The sequence below is a fragment of the Trachypithecus francoisi genome, unplaced genomic scaffold (assembly GCF_009764315.1).
Source record: "Trachypithecus francoisi isolate TF-2019V2 unplaced genomic scaffold, Tfra_2.0 Lachesis_group7, whole genome shotgun sequence".
In the NCBI taxonomy this organism is placed as follows: Eukaryota; Metazoa; Chordata; class Mammalia; order Primates; family Cercopithecidae; genus Trachypithecus; species Trachypithecus francoisi.
The window spans coordinates 86,016,473-86,039,746 of NW_022681472.1; the positions used below are offsets into that span (position 1 = coordinate 86,016,473).

The 23,274-nt window shown below is 41.0% G+C and overlaps 1 protein-coding gene across 1 annotated transcript in view; it reads right to left on the bottom strand.

The window, feature by feature from the left end:
- ADCY8 (adenylate cyclase 8) overlaps positions 1-23,274 on the bottom strand; it is a 277,968-nt gene that overhangs the window by 99,031 nt on the left and 155,663 nt on the right. Inside the window, 1 exon segment of the mRNA XM_033203020.1 lies at positions 3,224-3,421. Coding sequence (XP_033058911.1) covers positions 3,224-3,421 — 198 coding nt within the window.

Genomic DNA, 23,274 nt, shown 5'->3' on the forward strand with positions numbered 1-23,274 from the left:
ATTATAGGCAAATGTGACCAGGGAATGTCTGAATGATATTTCTATACATTTCAATGGAGCTTTGTTCATTTCAGTGTTTGAACATTTCAGTGTTCTCAAAAAGGTGGAAAGGCAAACGGGTTCCCTTATTCATGTATCTTCTTATTGTTCAAACAGAATAAAGCCTTTTCTTTCCTACAAAGATTGCAAAGGAACAATTATTTCCATTTCCATTTTTCCTTTCAGAAAACATACTTTTATTGTCCAGGCTTGTTCCCAAGAAGAAGGGTAGGGCAGTGGGAAAAGAAGAGGCTTTAGAATCATAAATATTGTATGTATTTTTAAAATTCTAAGATATATATTCTTACTAAAAATGTACAATTTTCCTTAAAATGTGCACTTTAACATCTCTGAAATCAGCATGCACCTTATTATCAAGGGAATCCTAAAATCTTGAGTTCCTTCCAGGGAGGTTTGCAATTGCTTCTGTGGTCACCAGGTGGCAATATCAACCCAGGATCATTTTAAATTAAATTATCTGATAATTTTTTTTTTTTTTTGTCCACATTCTAAGTGTAAATCCATGCAGCAAACCTATGCAGATTCCATTTTGCAGTTTAAATTCTTGGGGAGCTTCTTCCCTTTATGTAATCAATACCAGGATATAGGCATGTGGGTTTCCTCACTGCCCTTGCCTAAGGGGGATGTCCTACCAGCCCCAGCCCCCCCACATCCTTACCCTGAGGGTGTAAGCCCAGTTTATTAGTGTGTGTTTCCTCTTAGAAACCCATATTGAGTTTCTTTTTCCTTTCTGAGTGCTGTATAGAAAATAGAGCATCTCACAGTTGATGACTCCTTAGCGTGAATGAAATATGGTCGCTGGATTTTGAGATCTAAGATCTCTACTTAACCTCTTGGAAGTTTAGTTTCCTCTTCTGTAAGTGGAACAGTAAACTGACATATTTAACAGCAAGCACAGAGGAACTGCATATTAATGCTATTTTCTGATTCTGGAATCCTATGTGTTTGAAAGCCTTGTTTTAATTTTGTTATGGCTCTAGAACCCTTTCCTACTTAGCCTCTCCTGTAAACTCCCTCTCTATGCCTCCCACTGCATCCAAAGTTCGACAAAAGGAAAATGAAGACAGCACAGGATTGTCTTCTTCGTACGAAACCCTGGGAAATCAAGTCCTGGGAACTCCTGGCAGGGGCAGCATAGTCAACAGAAAAGAGCAGTGGCTATGGCATCACGGTGGGCGCAGATTCCAGTCCCTCTCTGACAGTTTGACTTTGGGAAAACGTCATAATAATTTCTCCATGTCTCCTTTCATCAAGTATAAAATGAGGTTCATAATAACATCTACTTTATATTACTGTGGTTGTCAGTTGATTTATGCAGACAGCTTAGAAATAGTGCCTGGTACTTGGTAAATACCCAATGAATGTTACTTGTGATATATTCTCTGCTCAGCAGTAACACAGTCCCTAGAGATGATCTCAGAGCAAGAGTCAATGAGGAATATCTCTGTGACAGAAGAGAAGTGATCGTTTTCTGATGTGTCCTGTTGCCGTCACCACTGGGGAACCCATGTAATGCTTAGCACAGGTTAGGTGGTCTGTGGCTAAAGTGTCAATGGGCAAGTCCCATGTTTGTTCAGGCTTTGGCTCTTCTAGAAGAATCTTCCCTGGTCACAGAAATCAACCTCAGGCATGCTGTGCCTCCCTTAGGTCCATTTCTGGTCCAATACCAGATGGCTGCAGATGAGATGTGAATGCCATTAAATAAAACACACTAGAAACTATCTGTAGTATGGAGGGGTTAGGTTATTAGTGAGGCAAGTACGTCTTGAGCAAAAATAAATAAAAGCATTTTGTATAGCCCTGGACACAGGCATTTACACAAGCTAATTGAGAAGATTCTTTGTAAAGCCATCAGCTCTTCATCCTAGCTTCTTCAATGCAGTAACCAGGAAAGAAACTGCATTTATTTTGGTCCTTAAGCCCTTAATCATATGATGAATAGGAGAATTGTGTCTGTTACTTTTTTTGTGGGGGGTTGAGGGAGGCAAAATGTTTCTTTTCCTTTTGTTTTGTTAGTACATGGACACAATCCATCTCAAATTGGGAACTGTAGGTGAAGGTATTAATTTTGGAGTCTGCAATCCTGAGGTGGTTATCAAAGAAGCTCATTGGGAATGGTGTATGTGCACAGAATTGTGAATTCTCTGAACTAAGGAAAGCAAATCTCCCAGGCAGCTGAACAAATTTACAAAAAAATTGCTCACTGGAGCTTTACAGAGTATTGAATCAAACTCCAGAAATTTGCTTGTAGATTCCCTGCTGTTCCTGCCTGGGGCTCCTGCAGATGCCAGGCACCTCTTGTGCTCAGTCAAGGAAGGTCTGTCAGCTTCCATCAGTGCAAAGGAGCAACCCAGGTAAGCAGGGTCGGCACCCCATCTGCCCACTCCCCTCTCCAGTTCAAAGCTGAGGTGGGGGAGGGGAATGGAAAAGTCCTCATTAATATGATGACAGCTGCCATCCTTGAACACTTTACCTAATCAAGGTATTGCCCTGAAGACTTCCATATTAACTGTAAGGTGGGTGCATTCATTTTCCTCATTGTACAGAGAGGAACTCATGCTCAGAGAGGTTACTTTACTTATCTAAGGTCACACAGCAAGAAAGTGGCAGAGGTGGAATTCAAATTTGACTCCGAATCCACAACCCATCTTCTTTCTACTAGGCCCAGGTCAGAGGACTCTGAGGCAGCAGACAACTGGGAAAACGGGAGAATAGGTATCTAAAGTCTAAGAAAGACAGTGTTTATCACTGATGCTTACATCAAGTTATTGGGTGCCTTCATTATTATGTTAAAATGGTTGCAGCTGATGTGAATTCATCTAAAAGCAAAGGTAGGTGGCTGTTAATGCCACTTGGCTTAATAATCTCAAAGTGGAAGAAACTCTTTTGATGCTTACTGAGTTAAAGGAGTTTTTGTTCTTTGAGTCCTCTTTTCCTTAAAGAGCAAGCTGATGCTCTCTTAATCTAACTTGCATCTCCTTTCATGGCCTTCAGTCTACTCATGATTTTCAAGGAGAAAAAATAAAAGACACTACCAAATCAAACCAAAGCAAACAAACAAACAAAGAAACCAAAACCACAGCCCCTGGGCTCTCTCTCTAGTCCCATGAACATTTACAACAATTAACTCAGAAAAAGAGCCACTGTGTAGACCCAGCTCTACCTTGTGCTCCAGGCTGGAGTCTTTAAACATCAGTGAGAATGGCTTGATATGCTCTCTTCTCAATTTATCGCCACTCCGCAAGTCGATGGTATGTTCTATTCTCTTGTTAATTTCCTCAGGCCCAGACTGGACATGCAAAGCTTGTGCAAGATGGTTTGGAAGCAGATTTATTGAATTTCTTGTTAGGGCAGCCAGAGTCTAGGGGGAAAGCACATGCAAACACAATAAACCTGCTAGTCCCCTTTAGATAAAAAAGAAATGCAATGTTTTTAGATCATGTTGCATTGCAAACAGTAATAGCATTCCATGCAGTTGTATTCAGTGAAACCTACAGAAGTTGATCTGATAGCATTTGGTGCAGAGAAATACAACCTGGCAAAATACCACATCTAGAGGGACACTTCCCTTTTCTCTATGTAGGCACACTGAATTCCTTTGGTTGAGGTATTTGGAGAGTTGTTGGCTTAGAAATGTTAATCAAGACCCTTTCTCTAACCAGGCACAACCTGGGTATGAGAGAAAGAGAACCAAAAAAATAACGGAAAGTAAATATATGTTAAAAGTCCACAAAAATGATCATCTCCAACTGAGTAGATTCCACATTTTTGTGTGACCTTTCATTTAATGGTGGTGGAGAGACTTGGGGTCTTACGGCTTGCATTTTTTTTTTCTTTTTAGCATCACTCATAGAAAGACAGCCAAATATGCCAGGATCTGCTCCTTAAACTTGATAAAGATTGTTAAATTTTTTACTTTGCTAATATGTCCCTCCCTCAGCATAGGCCATTATATATCTATATATTCATATAGATATATGTGTGTAATTTCTTTTAGGTAAAAAATGCAAGTAAGTTGCAGCCTCCCACCATTTCACAGGGTTACACAGCACGAGACGGGGAAAGGCATAACCACCATGGTTGGTCACTGAATATGGATATATGGATGCAGAAACTGCATTGGCTTACAAAGACACACCAGATTTGGCAGGGAGACATTTTCTCCTGGTGATTTAGCACCCATGGTAAGATTAACTGGCTGGATCTAGCCACATGCAGTGTTCACTCACAGCACCAATTTAAGGCAGCTTCTTAGATTAAAAAAAAAAAAGTGTGAGTTGGACCTGAAGGGGTATAGGGATAAGGAACCTCAACCCATCCTTCCAAGAGATTTTCTTGAGGGAAAGTAGAGGATGCCACGCATCTGTAGAGTAAGGAAGTGAAAATTCTCTGCCTCTATACACACTCACTGCATTTGCTTTTCTCTGCCAGCTTCTCAGCTTGGCTATGTTTAGAACACAGGCTAGACGAAGATAAGATTATAGAGTCATCAAATGGCAGCCTGTGAGAGGTGACATAGGACCTTGCAGATCCTCTTGCCAGACCTTCAGATATCGATGAGCCTCAGAGAGACTTGCTCATTTGCCGCCAAACCAGATCTGCTGACTCCAGGACCACAGCTGGAGTCAGGAGCTTTGACCTCTGTGAAGCTATCCAGCCCACCCCATAAGGATTCTCCCTATGGTGTTGTTGAACCCTTCATTTTAACCTTCATGAAGATAATCAATGTAACATAAATTCAAAGTCTCTAAAGCGTTCTATAGCAGGGCTCATCATGGCTAGAATTTACTGAAACCCTCTTCTCCAGCCCTAGAATAAAGAATAGAGCTGCATGTGCTAACATGAGAAAGCAAAATATATGCGCTTAGGGCACTGAAGCATGTAATTTCAGCTCTGAGTACTAAGGAGACTACTACAGTGAAAAAAATAAATGTTAGGGGGAAGCATGTTAGGAGAAGGGCTGGAGCAGAGACAAGGAAGCAAGAACCAATGTTCCAGATAATTGAACAGCAGGATACATGCGGGGAGAGTTTAGCCCCTGGAATTAAATGCCATTAGTACAGCATCCCAGAAAGCAAAGGCAGCTGAACTGTCGGCCACTTGGTGGATTTCCCATTGGTTTTTTGGGCAGAATTTTTTTTCATATGGCATGGAAGGTGATAAAACTCCATTTTCCATCTTGAAGAGGAGATGGAAATGACAGTCCAGCTGTCCTTGTCTGACCATACATTCTGACCTTGGGATGCCAGGGTGCCCTTGTAAGTGCTTGGAGCTGGGGTCTAACAGCTGGAGATGAAATCTGCTACATCTAAGCACATTCATAGTTAAGCATCTCTCACTGTCTGATATTTTTATTTGTATATGGTTTTCCTTCTATAAACTAAATTGAGCTTATCCACTCTACCAGTGCCTTATGCCTTCAGTGATTCTAAGACTTTTGGATTTCACAGAGGAGGGAAGTTTCAAAAAATAGTTTGGGGACTAATTTGTTTAAATTACAGTAGCAGCAGCAGCAGCAGTAGCAACAGCAGTAGGAACTACAGCTCTTTAATGTGACCATTATGTAATAGAAGAAAGGGCATTTTTTTTTCCTCAACAGGAATGATGCAATCTCAGAATAAAAGACAGTCCTTTACATTGAATACATGTAGTTTAATAAATAACTATCTATTTTGTTCTTATTTTTCTCCTATTGATATAAACTGGTGAAAACGTTAGCAGGAACTGATACTGGTATGTAGAGGACATTTGGAAATTAGGAATAGACATTGCTTCCTGGTTGCCTGTGCTGTATTCAGCCGTCCATTCAGAGAAGGATTCTGCTGCCGTTGGCCACTTCTGTAGGACAGAGACCAATGAAATCTCCTCCTTTCAAATCTCCCCTGCTCCTCTCCACATTCTATTGGCTGTCTATGTGGTTGCTTCAAATGAGAGAGAAATTTAGAGGCATTCTTCTTTCTGTCATCACCACCACCAAGTTATGGGTAATAGTTGGCAGGGAGCTCCTTTCATCAAAATGTCAACAATGTGGTGGAGAATTCTTTTCTTGCCCCTGTAGTTATTTTCATTCTTTGCAAGTGTTTTCCTAGCATTTTATGCAGGTAGTCAATTTTCAGTGGTCTTTTTTTCTGATAATTTCCTCTGTCAATTACATGTGACAATTACATATGCTGTTTGGCCAGCAAACTCTCTAGCACCTACCTCACTTCTTAGGGGTATATGTGCTTAAGGGAAGACCATCATTAACTCAAGATGGCAAGCAAATTGAAACTAGAAAGGGACATCAGGAAATCATCTGCTTTCATTTAATTCCCAGTACACTGCAAAGCATACATATCTTTGGGGGTGACTATGATTTGGGATCATCTGTGATACCCCTCTATCTCATTAGTCATTCGTAATGACCACTAAGACGTCACCTTCAGTGGGATAATGTTACCAACATAAAAAATCCATACACTGATATATTCACAGTGATTCATTTGTAGTCAGTAGTGGAGACAGGTATAACTTGCCTTATTTGTCTATTTGGAGTCATTAGAGTCATACTGGAATGAGCTATTTTTAATAGAATAGGGCTTTCTCTTTTTAAGACTTACCGCACCAGTGTGAGCTAGACTGAGATCATGTTTAAAAATAGCATAAGCGGCCGGGTGCGGTGGCTCAAGCCTGTAATCCCAGCACTTTGGGAGGCCGAGACGGGTGGATCATGAGGTCAGGAAATCGAGACCATCCTGGCTAACACGGTGAAACCCCGTCTCTACTAAAAAATACAAAAAACTAGCCGGGTGTGGTGGCGGGCGCCTGTAGTCCCAGCTACTCGGGAGGCTGAGGCAGGAGAACGGCATGAACCCAGGAGGCGGAGGTTGCAGTGAGCTGAAGTGAGCTGAGATCCGGCCACTGCACTCCAGCCCGGGCGGCAGAGCAAGACTCTATCTCAAAAAAAAAAAAAAAAAAATAGCATAAGCTTCCAAATAATGATTCCAGTATTAAATTGACCTCCAAAATGTTGAGTCGGTTCTTTCACATAAACACCTTAAACAATTGGCTAAAGAATAGGAAAAACAAATGGATGAAACGGAAGAAAATGGAAAATGCCATACTTGACTATAATATAATATATATATATAATTGAATACATATATTTGAATGTATGCTTCAATGTATGATTGAAGTATATATTGTATTTATATATAATATATATGTGTATACTTAGCTGGTGTTTTTGATATTTGAGATGTCAGATTGAAGCAGCAATATAATATAATGTTATAAATGATGTTATAAATAAATAATGCTATTCATTTACTTTAGCTGGTGCTTAGATATTTTGGAGGTCAGGCTGGAGTAGCATGGCAGAGTTTGCAGCTGAGATGGCCTCTCACGACTGAGTTTTTTCCCAAAAAGATGTTGAAGCCCGTAGTAGATTTATCCTAATGGAGATTGGTGCTCTCCTCAGGTATTCCCGTAAATGCTTCCTCCCTCACAGGTGCTTGAGACAGATCAAAGTGCAAATGATCTGAGCTGAGTCTCTGATGCTTGACAGTTTGGGGGTTCTGGTGAAAATTATAATGAGAGGGTCAGGTAGCCCTTTGTAAATTGCATTTGAACGGGCTGGAGGAAGTCACGAATCCTCTTAAGCTCATCATTTGGTTTATGATCAGAACACTCTTCTTTAGGACTTGTCTTTTATCGGTGTTCCTAGTAAAATCCTACTTTTCTTGCAGATCCTATCACTTCACAGGTGGTCATAAAATTTGGTATTCATTCACCAGTTTGTCACGGCAAATAATTCTTCCCAGCAAGATTGCAGGATGAAGGTGTACTGTCTAGAAACATCCAGTTTTGCTGAGTCAAAACCATTTTATGTCTTAGGGATCATATACTCAAATCTCAAAAGACCCTGTAAAGCATCCTTATAGACACTGCAAATCAGCTTACATAGTTACAGTACTGGAGTGATCTAATTCATTGTTAGATCCTCCTAATTCACTCTTTCTCAAAAATGTGTTTCAAGAAACACAAGAATGATGAGAAGCTTCATTACAAAATGGTTCTGTGGACCAATCAGTTCAGAAAATGTAGATCCACTATTTGTTTACTGCCATTTCTCCTTACCTTAATTTTGTCTCTTTTGTTCGTTTCTTTGTCTCCAAGGCCTATGACAAAGCCTGATACTTTGTAGTCACTTAAATACTTTGTAACCACAATAAATGTGTTTACTACATGAAAAATTTCTTATATCTTCCTATCTCAATATACTTTACTGAGATAAAGGCACTGATAAGTTCTGCAGAAATAAGACTATTAAACTGTATCTTCCAAACTTTTTTGACCACAAATCCTCCTTTTCTTGAATTGCCTCTATATGTTTCATGGAATGCTGTTTGGGAAACAGTGCTTTAAAGTTCTCCCCTGCTATTATTCACAATTTCCACACACTGGACCTGTTTCTGATCTTTGAACAAGGTCTATATCCATCTCCCTCCATGTGGCTGCTTTCCAGTGTCCTTAGCTTTCTTCACCGGGCACATGAAATTGATTTCCCCAATTGTTCCGTAGGTGACATAGTTTCTACATATTGCACAATTCTTAGTTTGTCCATACCTTGTGGGGACTACTTCACAGAGTACCAGACCCAACGCATGTGGTATCTGACCTTGTGGTGGAGTCTGGGCACCTGACATCATCTGACCTATTAAGTAATTACTCATATTATACATTGAAACATGGAGCATCTAGGCATGTATCCTACTGCTACTTTAAAAAACAAATAAGACATCACCTCCTCCAGGAAGCCTACTCTGAGGCTGCAATTGTCCTTATCACAATTACTATGATTCATTGTAATTGCCTAATTAGGTGATTGTTTCTCTAGACTATGATCTCCTTGAGGCCAGGCATTGTGTTTTGTCTATAATTGAGTCTCCAGTCCCTAGTATATTTGCTAGGTTCGTAATAAGTGTATATGAAAGGAAGGAATGAATGAGTGGATAGGTGAAAGGCCGAGTGCCTCTAGAGGAAGATTGTCCCCAGGGCAGTGTTTCTGGTCTTTAGCTGCAAAAGTCTCTTTAGTTTTTTTCTGTTCTCTCCCAAATGGACTTCAAATTTTGGAAAGATTCTGTTTACCAAACTGTATTAAATAAGTAGTTTATTTTCCTGCGATTTGATCAAATGCCTAGTTTTTCTCAGCATGAGATAAAAGGCACTACCCATGCAGTTAATATTCCAGCAAGAACAAGGACCTTTAAAGGCAGCCTAATGATGCTTGCCAATGTGAGGTTTTATTCAGACTTTTGGAATCCAGAGAATGTCACTCCCATTACTACCTGCCAGTGCTGGCTGCTGGAGCGCACCAGAGACCACAGGCTGGCAAGTGGTAACCGTGAGCCTTTTCTGGGACCAGCACCTGGGCTAACTTCAGTTTGTGTGTTCTCCATAAGCCAGTTGGTGGAAGGAGGTTAAGGTCATTAGTGAAAGCACTTTATTCCTTATTAGCTCCCTGACAAGGCACATGTGGTAGTCTTCGGATTTAGCTCTAATAGTTGGGACTGAGGTCTCACAGAGTGGGCCAACTCATTGCTGATATGGGAAAGACCTAGAGAGAACGTCAAGCTCAGCAATTTCAAGGCACGGCTGTGCAGCTTCTGTCTTTCATGCTGAGATGTCTTAACCTTTCCCAAATACTCTGCTTGTTTTCAGTTTCAGGCTGGAATCTGCATTCAGAAATAGGTAGGGCCAACAGCTTCCCCCATCTATTCCTGGAGCACGCTTCCCTTACCCTCGTGGCAGCATGTTTCTGTGCCTAACTTGGAAGCTTCTGTACCTCTGTTTTAAACTGGCTGCCTGCAGCCTTTGGGTTATGGAAAAGGCAGAGGTTCCACCTTTTAGTTCTTATGAACTTCCTATGTCCTACAAGATACAGGAAAAACAGTGAGTCTGAGTAAGAGTACCCCAACAGTACACATTACAGCAATTCTTTCTCTACTGTTCATTAAAATGCCAGCCCAACCCCTGGAAGAGAAGCCTTCTACTTTCTTTTTTTTTTTTTTTTTTTGAGGCGGAGTCTCGCTCTGCCGCCCAGGCTGGAGTGCTGTGGCCGGATCTCGGCTCACTGCAAGCTCCGCCTCCCGGGTTCACGCCATTCTCCTGCCTCAGCCTCCTGAGTAGCTGGGACTACAGGCGCCCGCAACCGCGCCCGGCTAATTTTTTTGTATTTTTAGTAGAGACGGGGTTTCACCATGGTCTCGATCTCCTGACCTTGTGATCCGCCCGCCTCGGCCTCCCAAAGTGCTGGGATTACAGGCGTGAGCCACCGCGCCCGGCAGGCCTTCTACTTTCAAAAGAGTTATTTTGTGTTCTTTTTTTGACAAATTATAATAATATACAATTATGTGGTACATTGTGATATGATATATGAATATGTTGTACAATGATTGGATTAACCTAGTTAATATATCCATCATCTTAAATACTTATCATTTATTCTCAAGAAAGCTTATACCTTGGGAAAGCCTCAAGGTGATCTAGTCTACAATGGTTTGCATTGAGGACCTCAGGAGAATGCTTGTTATATTTGAAAATGGCACAATTTTTTTCCCTCAAATCTGGGAATGGGGAGATGTGAGATGAAATATTTTCCTAGTAAGAAATTGCTAAGTGGTATTTGAGTAAACATTGACTTGGGGAGCCTTTGATAAAACAGCCACATGAGATCTCCAAGACCCTGTCTTATAACAAGTTTTCCTTCTTATGGGAGTGGAGGTGCTAGTGAATAGGACCATTTCCCATAAGCAAGGTATGTTAGTTAAGATTGTTGCAACTTTTCCTGTCTATACTAAGAGAAAATGAAACGGTACAACCAAATGATCTGTTTGATGCTTTTTTAGTTAGAAATCATGCTTACTTTTCCTTTTATTTTTTGAATATTTATGTCACTGTAATCTGTTTTCCAAGAAAAAGCAAATGAATGTTTAACGAGGTCTTATTGTGGGAGGAGGTCTGTGGGATTCTGCTTTGGAAAGCGGTTTAAGTAATTTTCATAATAGTCTCATAGCTTCTGCTCCAGGAAATGATATAACAAGGGTCAGAATGTCCATTCGGTTGAAATAGTAGCCAAGACATTTCTAATAAACCTACTGTAGGATTTCAGCACCCCTCTGTTGTCTGGTTTCCCAGTTATGAGTAAACGATGTCAGTCTGGGGCTCAGGCCATTTGGGAAATTGTTGCTGCCCATCTTTAGGCAGAATTGGAAGTTTCCAACCATTGCCTGGATGCTAACTTTGATAGGGATGAAGGGATCTGTGAAATCCCTTGATAGACTTTTGTTCCTTGGTGTCCTGAAATTTCAGTCTATGAATGAAGAAAATAAAAAAATGGCAGGGGAGGAGCCCCTAGCTCTGGCTGATACCACAGTAGGCACTTACTCATTTGTGACTCATTTGAACCCCACAACCTCACGCTTGGCTTTTCAAATAATATTGGCAAACTGGAGCATGAAAACAGTTTACTCATTTGGGGGTTTAGGTCCCAGGATATTCAAGCACAATGCTAGGTTGTCTTCCTGGTGTGCTTTGTCTGACATTACATGCCTCGCCTCTTGCTTCAGTTCAACCTACTTCTGGGTCATGGCTTTAGACACAGATGTACTCTCCTGGTTCTCTTGAGATATGATGTGGGCAAGTGGTCAGCTGTGGCTTGTCTCCAGGCTCAACCACAATTCCAGGTGATTGGGCAGAGCTCTCAGGATAAGAAGACTCAGACCTCACAGAGGGAGTTACCAACATTCTGGATTTTTCTCCCTTAGACTTGGCCTAAGGACTCCAGCCAGGTTAACTTGGGTCAAGTGGGGTCTGACAATGATTCCCTCCTGCCTGCGAAGCTTGCCTGACTCTATTCCACCAGTCTATTAGCTAATCCTAGACGCTTGCCTCTGATATCATCCTTTGGGTTCCTTAAAAAGAAGATTCTCATCTCAGTTTGGGAAATGTGATTCTGACTGAGACATTACACACTTGGGTCATTTTTTTTAATCAAAAAATGTTGTTAAACTTCTGCAGAATTGGAGTAAACAGAACTTGGCACACTCATTTAGATCTGACCACTTTGACGCCACACGATTTGAGGCAAATTGTCAATTGAATTGAATTTTTAGCTTTTAAAGTATCACATCCATAGTAATGTGTAGAACAGATATGCAAACTCCAGAACGGACTTCATCTCAGGATTAGGGATGGTATAAGTGCTGGGATAAGGTATGATCTAGGAATGGAGGCAAGATTTCTGCTAGGATTCACATGGGACTCATAAGTAGGGGAGAGAGAAACGGAAACGTCAGTGGTTTGTTCATAGGGCCACAGGGTAGGTGTGAATTGAAATATCTCCTAGCACTGCATTAGCTGGGTTGAAATGTCATTGGCTGTGGTTGGTGAGATGACCACTATCCCATTGACTGAATGACCTTGGGTTGGCAACTGGAGAATTTTAGCTCAGGAAATGGATAAACAAACATATATGCAGACCTACGTTACTCTATTTTCTTGTGAACAACAAAGATGTGGATTTTTTTAGAAGTGTCAATGCCATGGGGAAAAGAAGGGGTGTGTGTGTGTGTGTGTGTACGCGTGTACATGTTTATATGTGTGTGTGTTTGTAGGTGTGCATGTTTGTGTGTTTTGTGAGTGTGCAATCTTCTGTGTGTGCATGTTTATATGTGTGTGTGTGTTGGGGTGTGCATGTTTATGTGTGTGTGTGGGTGTGCATATTTATGTTTGTGTGTTTGTGGGTGTGCATGTTTATGTGTGTGTGTGTTTGTGGTTCTGTTTTCTTAATATAAATTTTGGGAAAATTGAAATAGAATTATTTAAATTTTTAGCTTTGAAGGTTCAGAAGTAACTTTTAATTTAGGCAGATGAAAAACGTATACCTTGGGTTGCTGATAAATTGCTCATGTTTGGTGTTTTAAATTTCTCAGTATGAGTTTTTTCAGACCCCTCTTATACAATTTACTAATCAAGTGTAGTTATTGATGCTTTCCTTAATTTAGTTCCAATGGAGCAACAAATTACTGACCTTCAAGAATCCAGCATCTCTTACTTTTCACCAACTGTGTCAGGGCAAAACCGGGAAAAGAAGAAACCATCTACGTTAGAGCTAAGTTGCTACATCTTTGGAGTTGTGGCTTCTACTTCCTTTTATCCTAACCTTCCCAACACACACATTTCTATAAGAATGGTGTAATTCATTTAGCTTTTCTGGCTTTTTATTATCCCGAATGTTCATTTCCGGACTTATCACTTATGAGTGGTCCTGTGTTTAAGTTTTCCCAAGACATGAAGTCCAGAGTGGGTGATACTGTATACAATGTATCCAAAGTCCTTACTATCTCACAGTGTGACATGATTCTTTAGTGGACTAAAGGTAACATAAAAGTCACAGAGTGTGGGCCAGGCGCGGTGGCTCACACCTGTAATCCCAGGACTTTGGGAGGCCGAGGTGGGCAGATCACGAGGTCAGGAGGATCGAGACCATCCTGGCTAACACGGTGAAAACCCGTCTCTACTAAAAATACAAAAAATTAGCCGGGTGTGGTAGTGGGCGCCTGTAGTCCCAGCTACTCCGGAGGCTGAGACAGGAGAATGGCGTGAACCCAGGAGGCGGAGCTTGCAGTGAGCCAAGATAACGTCACTGCAGTCCAGCCTGGGCTAAAAAGCAAGACTCTGTCTCAAAAAAGAAAATAAAAAGTCACAGAGTAGGAAGAGACACTGCCAAATCTAGTGGTGCATAACCTGAAATTCACAACAGTAGTTTGGGAATCCTTGAGACAGAAGAGGACCTTGCAAAAACTTCCATCCATACTGTATGCTTACTGAAGATAAGCTACTGTAAATCTCTTTTGACACAAGGTGAAGTAAAAATAAGTACATATATAAGTAACCAGGATGAGGCTGTTCAGGCCAACAAAAACAGCAGTTATCTTTTCTCTGGCTAGAATTCAGTCACCTTAGAGTGGGGAGACCCAGGTGTTTGTGTAGAGCAGGAAAACTGGTGGATCAGGGCACATATAAAATTACTTGAAAAATGGGAATAAAAATTCACTCACATCAAATGCAATTTTGCTTGGAAAGAAAAATCTTCCTCGATATGAACTGCACTTCCTCGATATCAAACAATAAAAGTTATACTTGGTGGCAAAGAGATGAGAGCAATCCTGGTGTAGCTTAATGAAGACATTTTACACTGAAGAATCTGAGCCTAGTCCTTGGCAAAGTGAACACCAAGACTGATAGAAAATAAATCCCACTTCTTTGTTTTCAAATTGAGGAAATAAGTCAGGGGAAAAGAATCCAGATTTTTGCTTTTTCTCTTCCTACCTATCTTCTCATATTTAAAATATCATACATTTTCACCTTCACATGTTTAAAGTGCTATACATTTATTAGTTCTTGTTTGTCAGCCGACAGTTTTATGACTCCCCATGCAACATCTCAATATCTCATAAAATAAGAGTCCAATTCGCTTGTTTAGAAAACTTTTAGCAGGTTATCAGCCATGGGAGTAACCGTGGCTGCATGATGTATGCTTGACAACCTACATGTATATTTTTCAGGTCTGTGCTTCTACATAAGCCTCAATCCTATCTCTACCTTTATCTCTTCTACCTTAGTCTACCCCAGGAACTTCAGAGAAAGGAAGGATAATGAGTCAAAGCAAATGGATCAAATTGCCTACTTAATCCATTCAATGTTCTCTGGAAGGCTTCAAATGCACTTGTCTTTTGAAACAGAATGTAAAACCAGATCCCACTAATGATTCTCCCTGGCTGAACTCAGCAGCTATCCTCAGAGTCAGGGCTAAGGACAGCCTGGGGAGTTTTATTGTCAGAAAAAGCCATGTTACCGGAAGAATGCTGCTTGACTTCAGGAAAATTTCCAACGCTTTCCTTGTTCTTGACCCTAAGTCTGCAAATGTCTTATCTAATAAACATTAAAACGTAATCTGATGTTAAAAAAATTACCTGTAGGGAAAAATATGCCTGTGATTCTCTGCATATTTGTATTGAATATGAACAATTAGATATCCTGTAACTTATCACAGAAGTAGTTACCTCTGAAAACACACCTTTCTAAAGATCAAGATTCAGTATTTCAGGTGTTTTTAGGGGGAGGAATTTCAGGAATTTCAGGTCAGAATTCCCTGTAGGGAAAGAAAGGTCTGTGCTTTGGTCTTGAGCAAAGAAACCCAGGCTGAGATGATGGACTTGCTTTTTCTCTCATTCTAAGTTTTTTTTTTTTTTTTTTCTGAGACGGAGTTCTGTCGCCCAGGCTGGAGTACAGTGGCCGGATCTCAGCTTGCTGCAAGCTCCGCCTCCCGGGTTCACGCCATTCTCCTGCCTCAGCCTCCTGAGTAGCTGGGACTACAGGCACCCGCCACCTCGCCCGGCTAGTTTTTTGTATTTTTTAGTAGACACGGAGTTTCACCGTGTTAGCCAGGATGGTCTTGATCTCCTGACCTCGTGATCCACCCGTCTTGGCCTCCCAAAGTGCTGGGATTACAGGCTTGAGCCACCGCACCCGGCCTCGTTCTAAGGCCTTGTTCCCTCATTCTTGGCTTAATTCCCACTTGCCTGTAGATCTCAGCTTAAGGTATTTCCTGATTAACTCAGATCAATATTCCCTCATCTACTACTCTGTTCTGCAATAATTGTAACAATGTTCACAGTGAGCCTGCTGACCTCTTAGTAGCACCACCAAACTAAGCTCTGGAGTGCTTGCCCCACCTTCAGAGCCTAGAACTTTACTGGGGTTTCTCAGCAAGCTGTTGATAAACGCATGTCTGAATGAATGAATGAATAAATAAGCATCTTGATAGGATTGCCTTTCTCAAGCTGAATGATAAAAGTAAAATGAGTTTGAATTTAAAGAGTGCATTTTTTTGCATGTCTTCATATTCACAAAAAAAGGAGCCTGCCACTTAGTTTGAACCCACCATTTAAGGGGAGAAACAAGAAGGAAAGAAATCAAATCCCAGGGAACAGTATCACTCAATAAGAGAACATAAAGACCATAGTGAAAACAGGACCTTGAAAGCAGGCAAAGTGTGATGATGTCTGTAATGATGTTTGGGTGTTTATCTACATAAAATCATAACTCAGTTATCCGAAATGCTTAGAGAAAAGGGTAAATTTCATTCCCTAGTTAGGTAAGATTTTACCTCAAATACTTTTCAATTTTTTTTTTCTTTAACTCCTGTTGCTGAATTTGGTATTCATGTTTTAAGACAGTTCACCAGGATAAGCATAACTGTTATCCTACAGTAAGATAACTGTAAACAGTGGATGTCCCCATGGCTTCCTGGTAAGTTATTTATGGATGGTAGAATTCCGAAGTGTATGTGGCTCACCAGTATGGCCACAGTCTCGCAGCCTGTGTCTGAGGTAAGGAAATTGAATAGGGCAATGTCAGAGCTGAAAGGAATGGATGGATCATCCAGTCCAGTTTTGCTATTGTTTAAATGAGGACACCGAGCCTTGGAGGGGAGAAGTGGTTGTCGAAGCTCTCTTAATAGCAACTGGACAAATCTGGTTCCAACTCAGTTCTTCTGCTCAGTTTCTATTCAGGCCCTTCCACTATCATATGTGCAAATTTTGAATCCTGCAGAGATTTACTCAAAGATCACAAGACTCACAGCCTACAGAATTAACCAGTTCACTCTGAGGAGGCTGAGGCTCAGCATTGGATCCACAAGGAGGTCTTAATCAGGACGGTGATCAGATGAGAATTCTTCCTTTCCTTCTAATAAATACAGGGAACAGGATCTAAGAAAAGTCCCAGCTAGAATTGGTGAAGATATAGTAACCTAAATATATTCTTTGACCATGCTCGCCAGCCCAGCCAGCCCCCACTCTCTTCACATTTCCTTTTCTTCTGGTCTCAACACCTGCCAACTCAAGTGGGACTAAGTCAAATGGTTGTTTGTTTGCTTTACTGCTAGGCACATGTGAGAGGCTGCCTAGTGTTGCCTTTTTCCAGGCAAACAATCATCATGCCAGGACACTCAGGCAATTAGATCCTTCTTGGTTGGATAGGATTTCCAAAATTTAGCTGGAGCAGAATCTGGTCATTTCCTGATGCTTTCATATAAAACTTCTAAATAGCTCTGGTGAGTAACTCAAATATATGAGACCCATATATATGAGAGGGTGAATACATGTACATACACATACACACCCCACACAAACATACACATACACACCTCACACATACATACACATACACACACACCACACACACACATATACACTACACACCACACCACACATACATACACATATACATACACACCACACACACATATATACACACTACACACACACCACCCCACACATACATACACATATACATACACACCACCCCACACATACATACACATATACATACACACCACACACACACATATACATACCACACACACCACTCCACACATACATACACATATACATACACACCACACACACATATACATACCACACACACACCACCCCACACATACATACACATATACATACACACCACACACATACACATACCACACACGCACCACACCACACATATATACACATATACATACACACCACACACACACATATACATACCACACACACACCACCCCACACATACATACACATATACATACACACCACACACATACACATACCACACACACACCACACCACACATATATACACATATACATACACACCACACACACACATATACATACCACACACACACCACCCCACACATACATACACATATACATACACACCACACACATACACATACCACACACGCACCACACCACACATATATACACATATACATACACACCACACACATACACATACCACACACGCACCACACCACACATATATACACATATACATACACACCACACATGCATATATACACACTACACACACCACATGACACATGCATACACACCACACACACATATATACACACTCCACACACACCACTCCACACATACATACACACCACACACCACATCACACAAATACACATATACACACATCACACACATACACACCATGCACGTATATCACATACATATACATATACACACACACCACACGTACATACACACACATACATACACCACACGCTACATGCCTACCACACACAGACATATATTTGCACACAACACACACAGCCACACGTGGAAAGCAAATACTTTTCATTGCCTGGAATATAGATAAACATCCACAAGGTCACCAACACTGATAGGAGTAGAGAGCTTTACACATGTATACACACTCCACACCTATACACATCACACACACATATACACACAACTCACATCCACATACCCCACATCATACACACATACAGACATCACACACATACATACATATACAATATGTGCATACATACCACACATATATACACACATACACACATATCACACACATACCCCATACCACAAATATATACATATATCACACCACATACACATCAATGTACATAAAACATACACATGTAAACACCACACAGGTACACCACATACATACCACACACATATACATGCACACTACACATATACACACCGTGTACATAAACACATAACACACACCACACACATATTCACACACACTACATGCACAACATGCACAAATACCCACACACCTTCTGAGACTGACAGATGACCTGAAAACAAGGTAGAAGGTGACACCCAGCATATATCTTCAGGCCACAAAGAGGGAAGCAGTGTGAACTGATAGAAAGCATGGGGCTTTTGGAGTCAGATATATGGGGCTCTAATTCCATCTCTGTTATTTACCTGCAATGTGTCCTTCAGGGAATTAATCAATTCTCTCTGAATCCCAGTTTTCCCATTTGTGAAGCAGGCACATCACACTTACCCTGTAAGGCTGGTGTGAGAATTAAGTGGAAAAACATGTGCACACCACTCCCGACATGCTACCTGTCCCAAAGCTCTCTACTCCTGTCAGTGTTGGTGACCTTGTGGATGTTTATCTATATTCTAGGCAATGAAGTGTGTTTGCTTTCCATTTGTTACATGGAGATAGAAATTCCATCTGTGTTTATAATCCTCACTGGAAACACATTAATTTCAAGATAACAAAAATGCCTCAAATCAGTCTATTGTGTAGAAATGACTAAAATATACAATGGAGGTACCAGTTGTGTACTTTTCTCCATGTGACTCTTTTAAAAGACCTAGCGGGCCGGGCACGGTGGCTCAAGCCTGTAATCCCAGCACTTTGGGAGGCCAAGACGGGCGGATCATGAGGTCAGGAGATCGAGACCATCCTGGCTAACATGGTGAAACCCCGTCTCTACTAAAAAAAAATACAAAAAATTAGCTGGGCGAGATGGCGGGTGCCTGTAGTCCCAGCAACTCCGGAGGCTGAGGCAGTAAACCCAGGAGGTGGAGCTTGCAGTGAGCTGAGATCCGGCCACAGCACTCCAGCCCGGGCGACAGAAAAAGACCTAGCGGAGTAACAGAAACGTGGCTGGATTCTCGGGCCGTAATAAATGTGAAAGGGATGGATGGGATGAAGATGATTCCACAACATATGGAAGCAAATTCTAGGCTCTGAAAAGGGGCCTCGCTTCTAAAAGAGTAGCCTCGGTTCTCTTGGCATATCACTTGTCATAAAAATCCAGTTAAAATGATTAATATCCTTCACATAACACATTTTATAACTACATAAGAACCTTTGGTATTTTCTTGAAAATCTGAAGTCTAAGATGGATTTTTCTTTTTTTCTTCTAAGTCTACTCTTGCCCTGACAGTCCATTCTTCACAGGCAGCCAAAGTGATCCCTTAAAAATCTAATTGAGATCACATCACTGCTCCGCTTATAACCCTTCTTTCACTTCTCCTGGGATAAAATCCATCAACAAGGCTTGCAGGATGGAGGTCCCAGCCCCTTCAGCTCCATCTGTTACCCCTTTTCTCTGCTCATTATGCTCTAGATACTTGGGCCTTTTTGCTGTTCTAACACACTAAACTCTTTTCTACCTCAGGGTGTCTGTACTGCTTTTCCTCTGTTTAGAATGCTCTTTTCCTGCTTATTTGCATGAGAATCCTTTTAGCACTTATATTAAATCTTTAGAGAGATTTAACAATCCCTTCTATATTCTATATATTCCCTGGTCATATCTCTCTATTTCCTTCATTACACTTATATGTTTTGATTAATTGTCTGCATTCCTCACTCCTTTGAAATGTAAACTCCCGGGCCCAGTGCAGTGGCTCAAGCCTGTAATCCCAGAACTTTGGGAGTCCAAGGCGAATGGATCATTTGAGGTCAGGAGTTCGTGACCAGCCTGGCCAACATAGTGAAATCCCATCTCTACTAAAAATACCGAAATTAGCCAGGAGTGCTGGCATGCGCCTGTAATCTCAGCTACTTAAGAGGCTGAGTCGGGAGAATCGCTTGAACCCGGGAGGCGGAGGTTGCAGTGAGCTGAGACTGCGCCATTGCACTCCAGCCTGGGCGACAGAGTGAAATTCCGTCTCAAAAAAAAAGAAGAAAAAAAAGAAGAAAAGAAAAGAGAAATATAAGCTCCTGGAGGACAGGGATTCATTACTGGATCCTCAGTATGTAGTACACTTGAGTATCTGTTAAATAACAGAAGGAACAATAGCTCAAGCCCAGATATAGATTTTACTCCGAGCAATATAAACATAAACATAAAGGAAAATATAACCTTTATGATAAGGATCCTGTTCTTGTCTTCCTTTCATTTCCAATGTTGTCTTTACACTGAGAGATTTAATGTCCATGTTGATAACTCATTTAATAATCTAGCCTTGAACTTCCTGGATATTCTCACCCAGATGTGAAATTTTTCACTCTTGATCTACTTCAACCATCTCCTTCTACTTTTAAAATCTTAAGTTCCAATAGTGCACCTGTGATCATAAACTTCTTGCCTTCTAGTTTTCTTACTTTCATTTCACCTGGAAACTGAAGGCATAGGGAGTCTCACTGGGATCTGAGTTAGAGTTCAGGAAAGCAAGGCATCAAATTCAGAGGCAGAGCATCTGCACCTGTCAGGGGGCAGGGATGTAAAAGGGCATGGGTGCTCAGGATGTCCAAGAGCAAAACTTGGATACCAGAACGTGGTCAAGCCAACAATTTTCACCCAAACGTGTACAGATACAGGGGCAGAGAAGACACAGCATCAAAACCAAGGGAGTATGGTCAGGCAGACAGAAACTGGAAGACTCACATAAGGGGCCAGAGATAATGATTGGTGATTTTCATTGCTTCCCCAAGCTATCTGCAAACTACTGGAATGAGTAGAGGGAAGGGAACAGGGGTGGAACTGGAGTTCTTGGAAACCCAGAGCCACCGCTTACCAATTATGATGACCTGGCTTCTGATTCTACCATCTCACCAGATCTGCCTCTTGCCAATGATGTCCTTCAATCCAGTTCCAATAGGCAGCTTTCAGTCTTCATTTTTCTGGGCCTCTTGTCTCCACTGGACTTTGCTGATGGCCCTTTCCTTCTCAAAATGCCTTACTCTCCAGGCTTCCATGACACCACATTCCCTAGTTCTCTTCTGACCACTTTGACTGTTTCTTCTCTGTCTCTGCCAAGGAATACTGACTCTCTTTCACCTTCCAACTTGTGTTCCTCAAGGTCTGCTTGTGTCTTCTTGTTCCTTAATTTTACTGATTCTTAACAGCGATCTCTTTCACTGCCATGTCTTCTACTAACACCAAAATTCTCGTGACTATGAATACCAATTTCACATCTTTTGCACAGTTCTTTTATGCCTGAGTTTCAGAAATGTGTGATCACTCTCCCTGGATTTTTCCCAGACACCTCAAGCTCAACGTGTCCCAAAGAGAATTCCTAGTCTTCCTCACACAATCTTCTATTCCAGTATTGCTTATTTTAGTTGGAAGTTCTATCATTCACGCAGTCACCCAAGCAAAAAATCTAGAATTCAAACTTGAGTGGTTCCTCTCCCTCACTACCTGTATCTATCATTTAATTCACTCATTCAACAAACTTTAATCAAGCCCTGTGATTTACCAGGTATTGTTCTAATTGTGGGCTAAATTGTGGTAAGTGAAACGGATATAATTTCTATCTTCATTAAGAATATCAACTACTGGCTGACTTTTCTCTATAGTGATTTTTTTCCCCAGCCCTCCTCTTTTTTTTTTTTAAACTAGCAGTAGTTGGCTTGTAATAGATGCTCAATTAATCCTTATTGAATGAATGAATACATGAGGATGTAACTATCTGAACATCTGCTGTCTACATAGCACAGAATATGACACAGCAATTTGATGCCATTAAGCATATTTCTAAGCACACATTATGAATGAATAGAAGCCAAAGCATCTGGCCAATTTAGCTGGAATACCCCCAGTGAAGCATTATTATGCTTTATCTGTGTTATGCAAACACTCAGATGGTCGGGGCTTCCGTGGAATTGACTGGGTGTTTTGGCACAGCATAGGCTCAGCCAGACCAGTCTTGATCTCTTCCAGGGACAAATTATGTCTCTGAATTGCACATATGGCTCACTGACTTCTAGAGTTAGGCATAAGTACAAACACTGAATACTTGTGACTGTTTTAATAGGCTCAGTAATTTCCAAAATATTATTGGTGGCACGTGGTTATTCATGAATATCAGCACATATTCACTGGCTCTTCAGTCTGAAGGCATCAAAATGAATTCAGATTATTCGTGCTGAAGACGGCACAGATGGGTTACATCCAGGCAAAACTTGGATATCGTAAAAAATACATGGTATGATTAAACAAGAATAACAATCTCTAGCTAATAATGACATCTTGTCTAATAGGTATTTGGTGGCATCAGGAAGTATCTTTAGGAAATCAGCAAATAAATATTTCAAGTACTCCTATACAATTTAACCAGATCAATCAACTATAGAATAAAACCAAGAACCTCCACCTCCCTCTTCTTGGCTCTCAGTTATTAGTAGCAAGTTCATGTACAATTCAGATTAGAACATTAACGAATTATCTTAACTCCTACAATCAGTTTAACTGGAGAGAGATTTCTCAAAAATATAAAAAAAGGCAAAACAAAAACTAAAACTGAGAGAGACAACTTTATGCTGAGGTATTCAGGATGAGGCATGCATTTCTTTCTCTTTAAATAATCAGCAT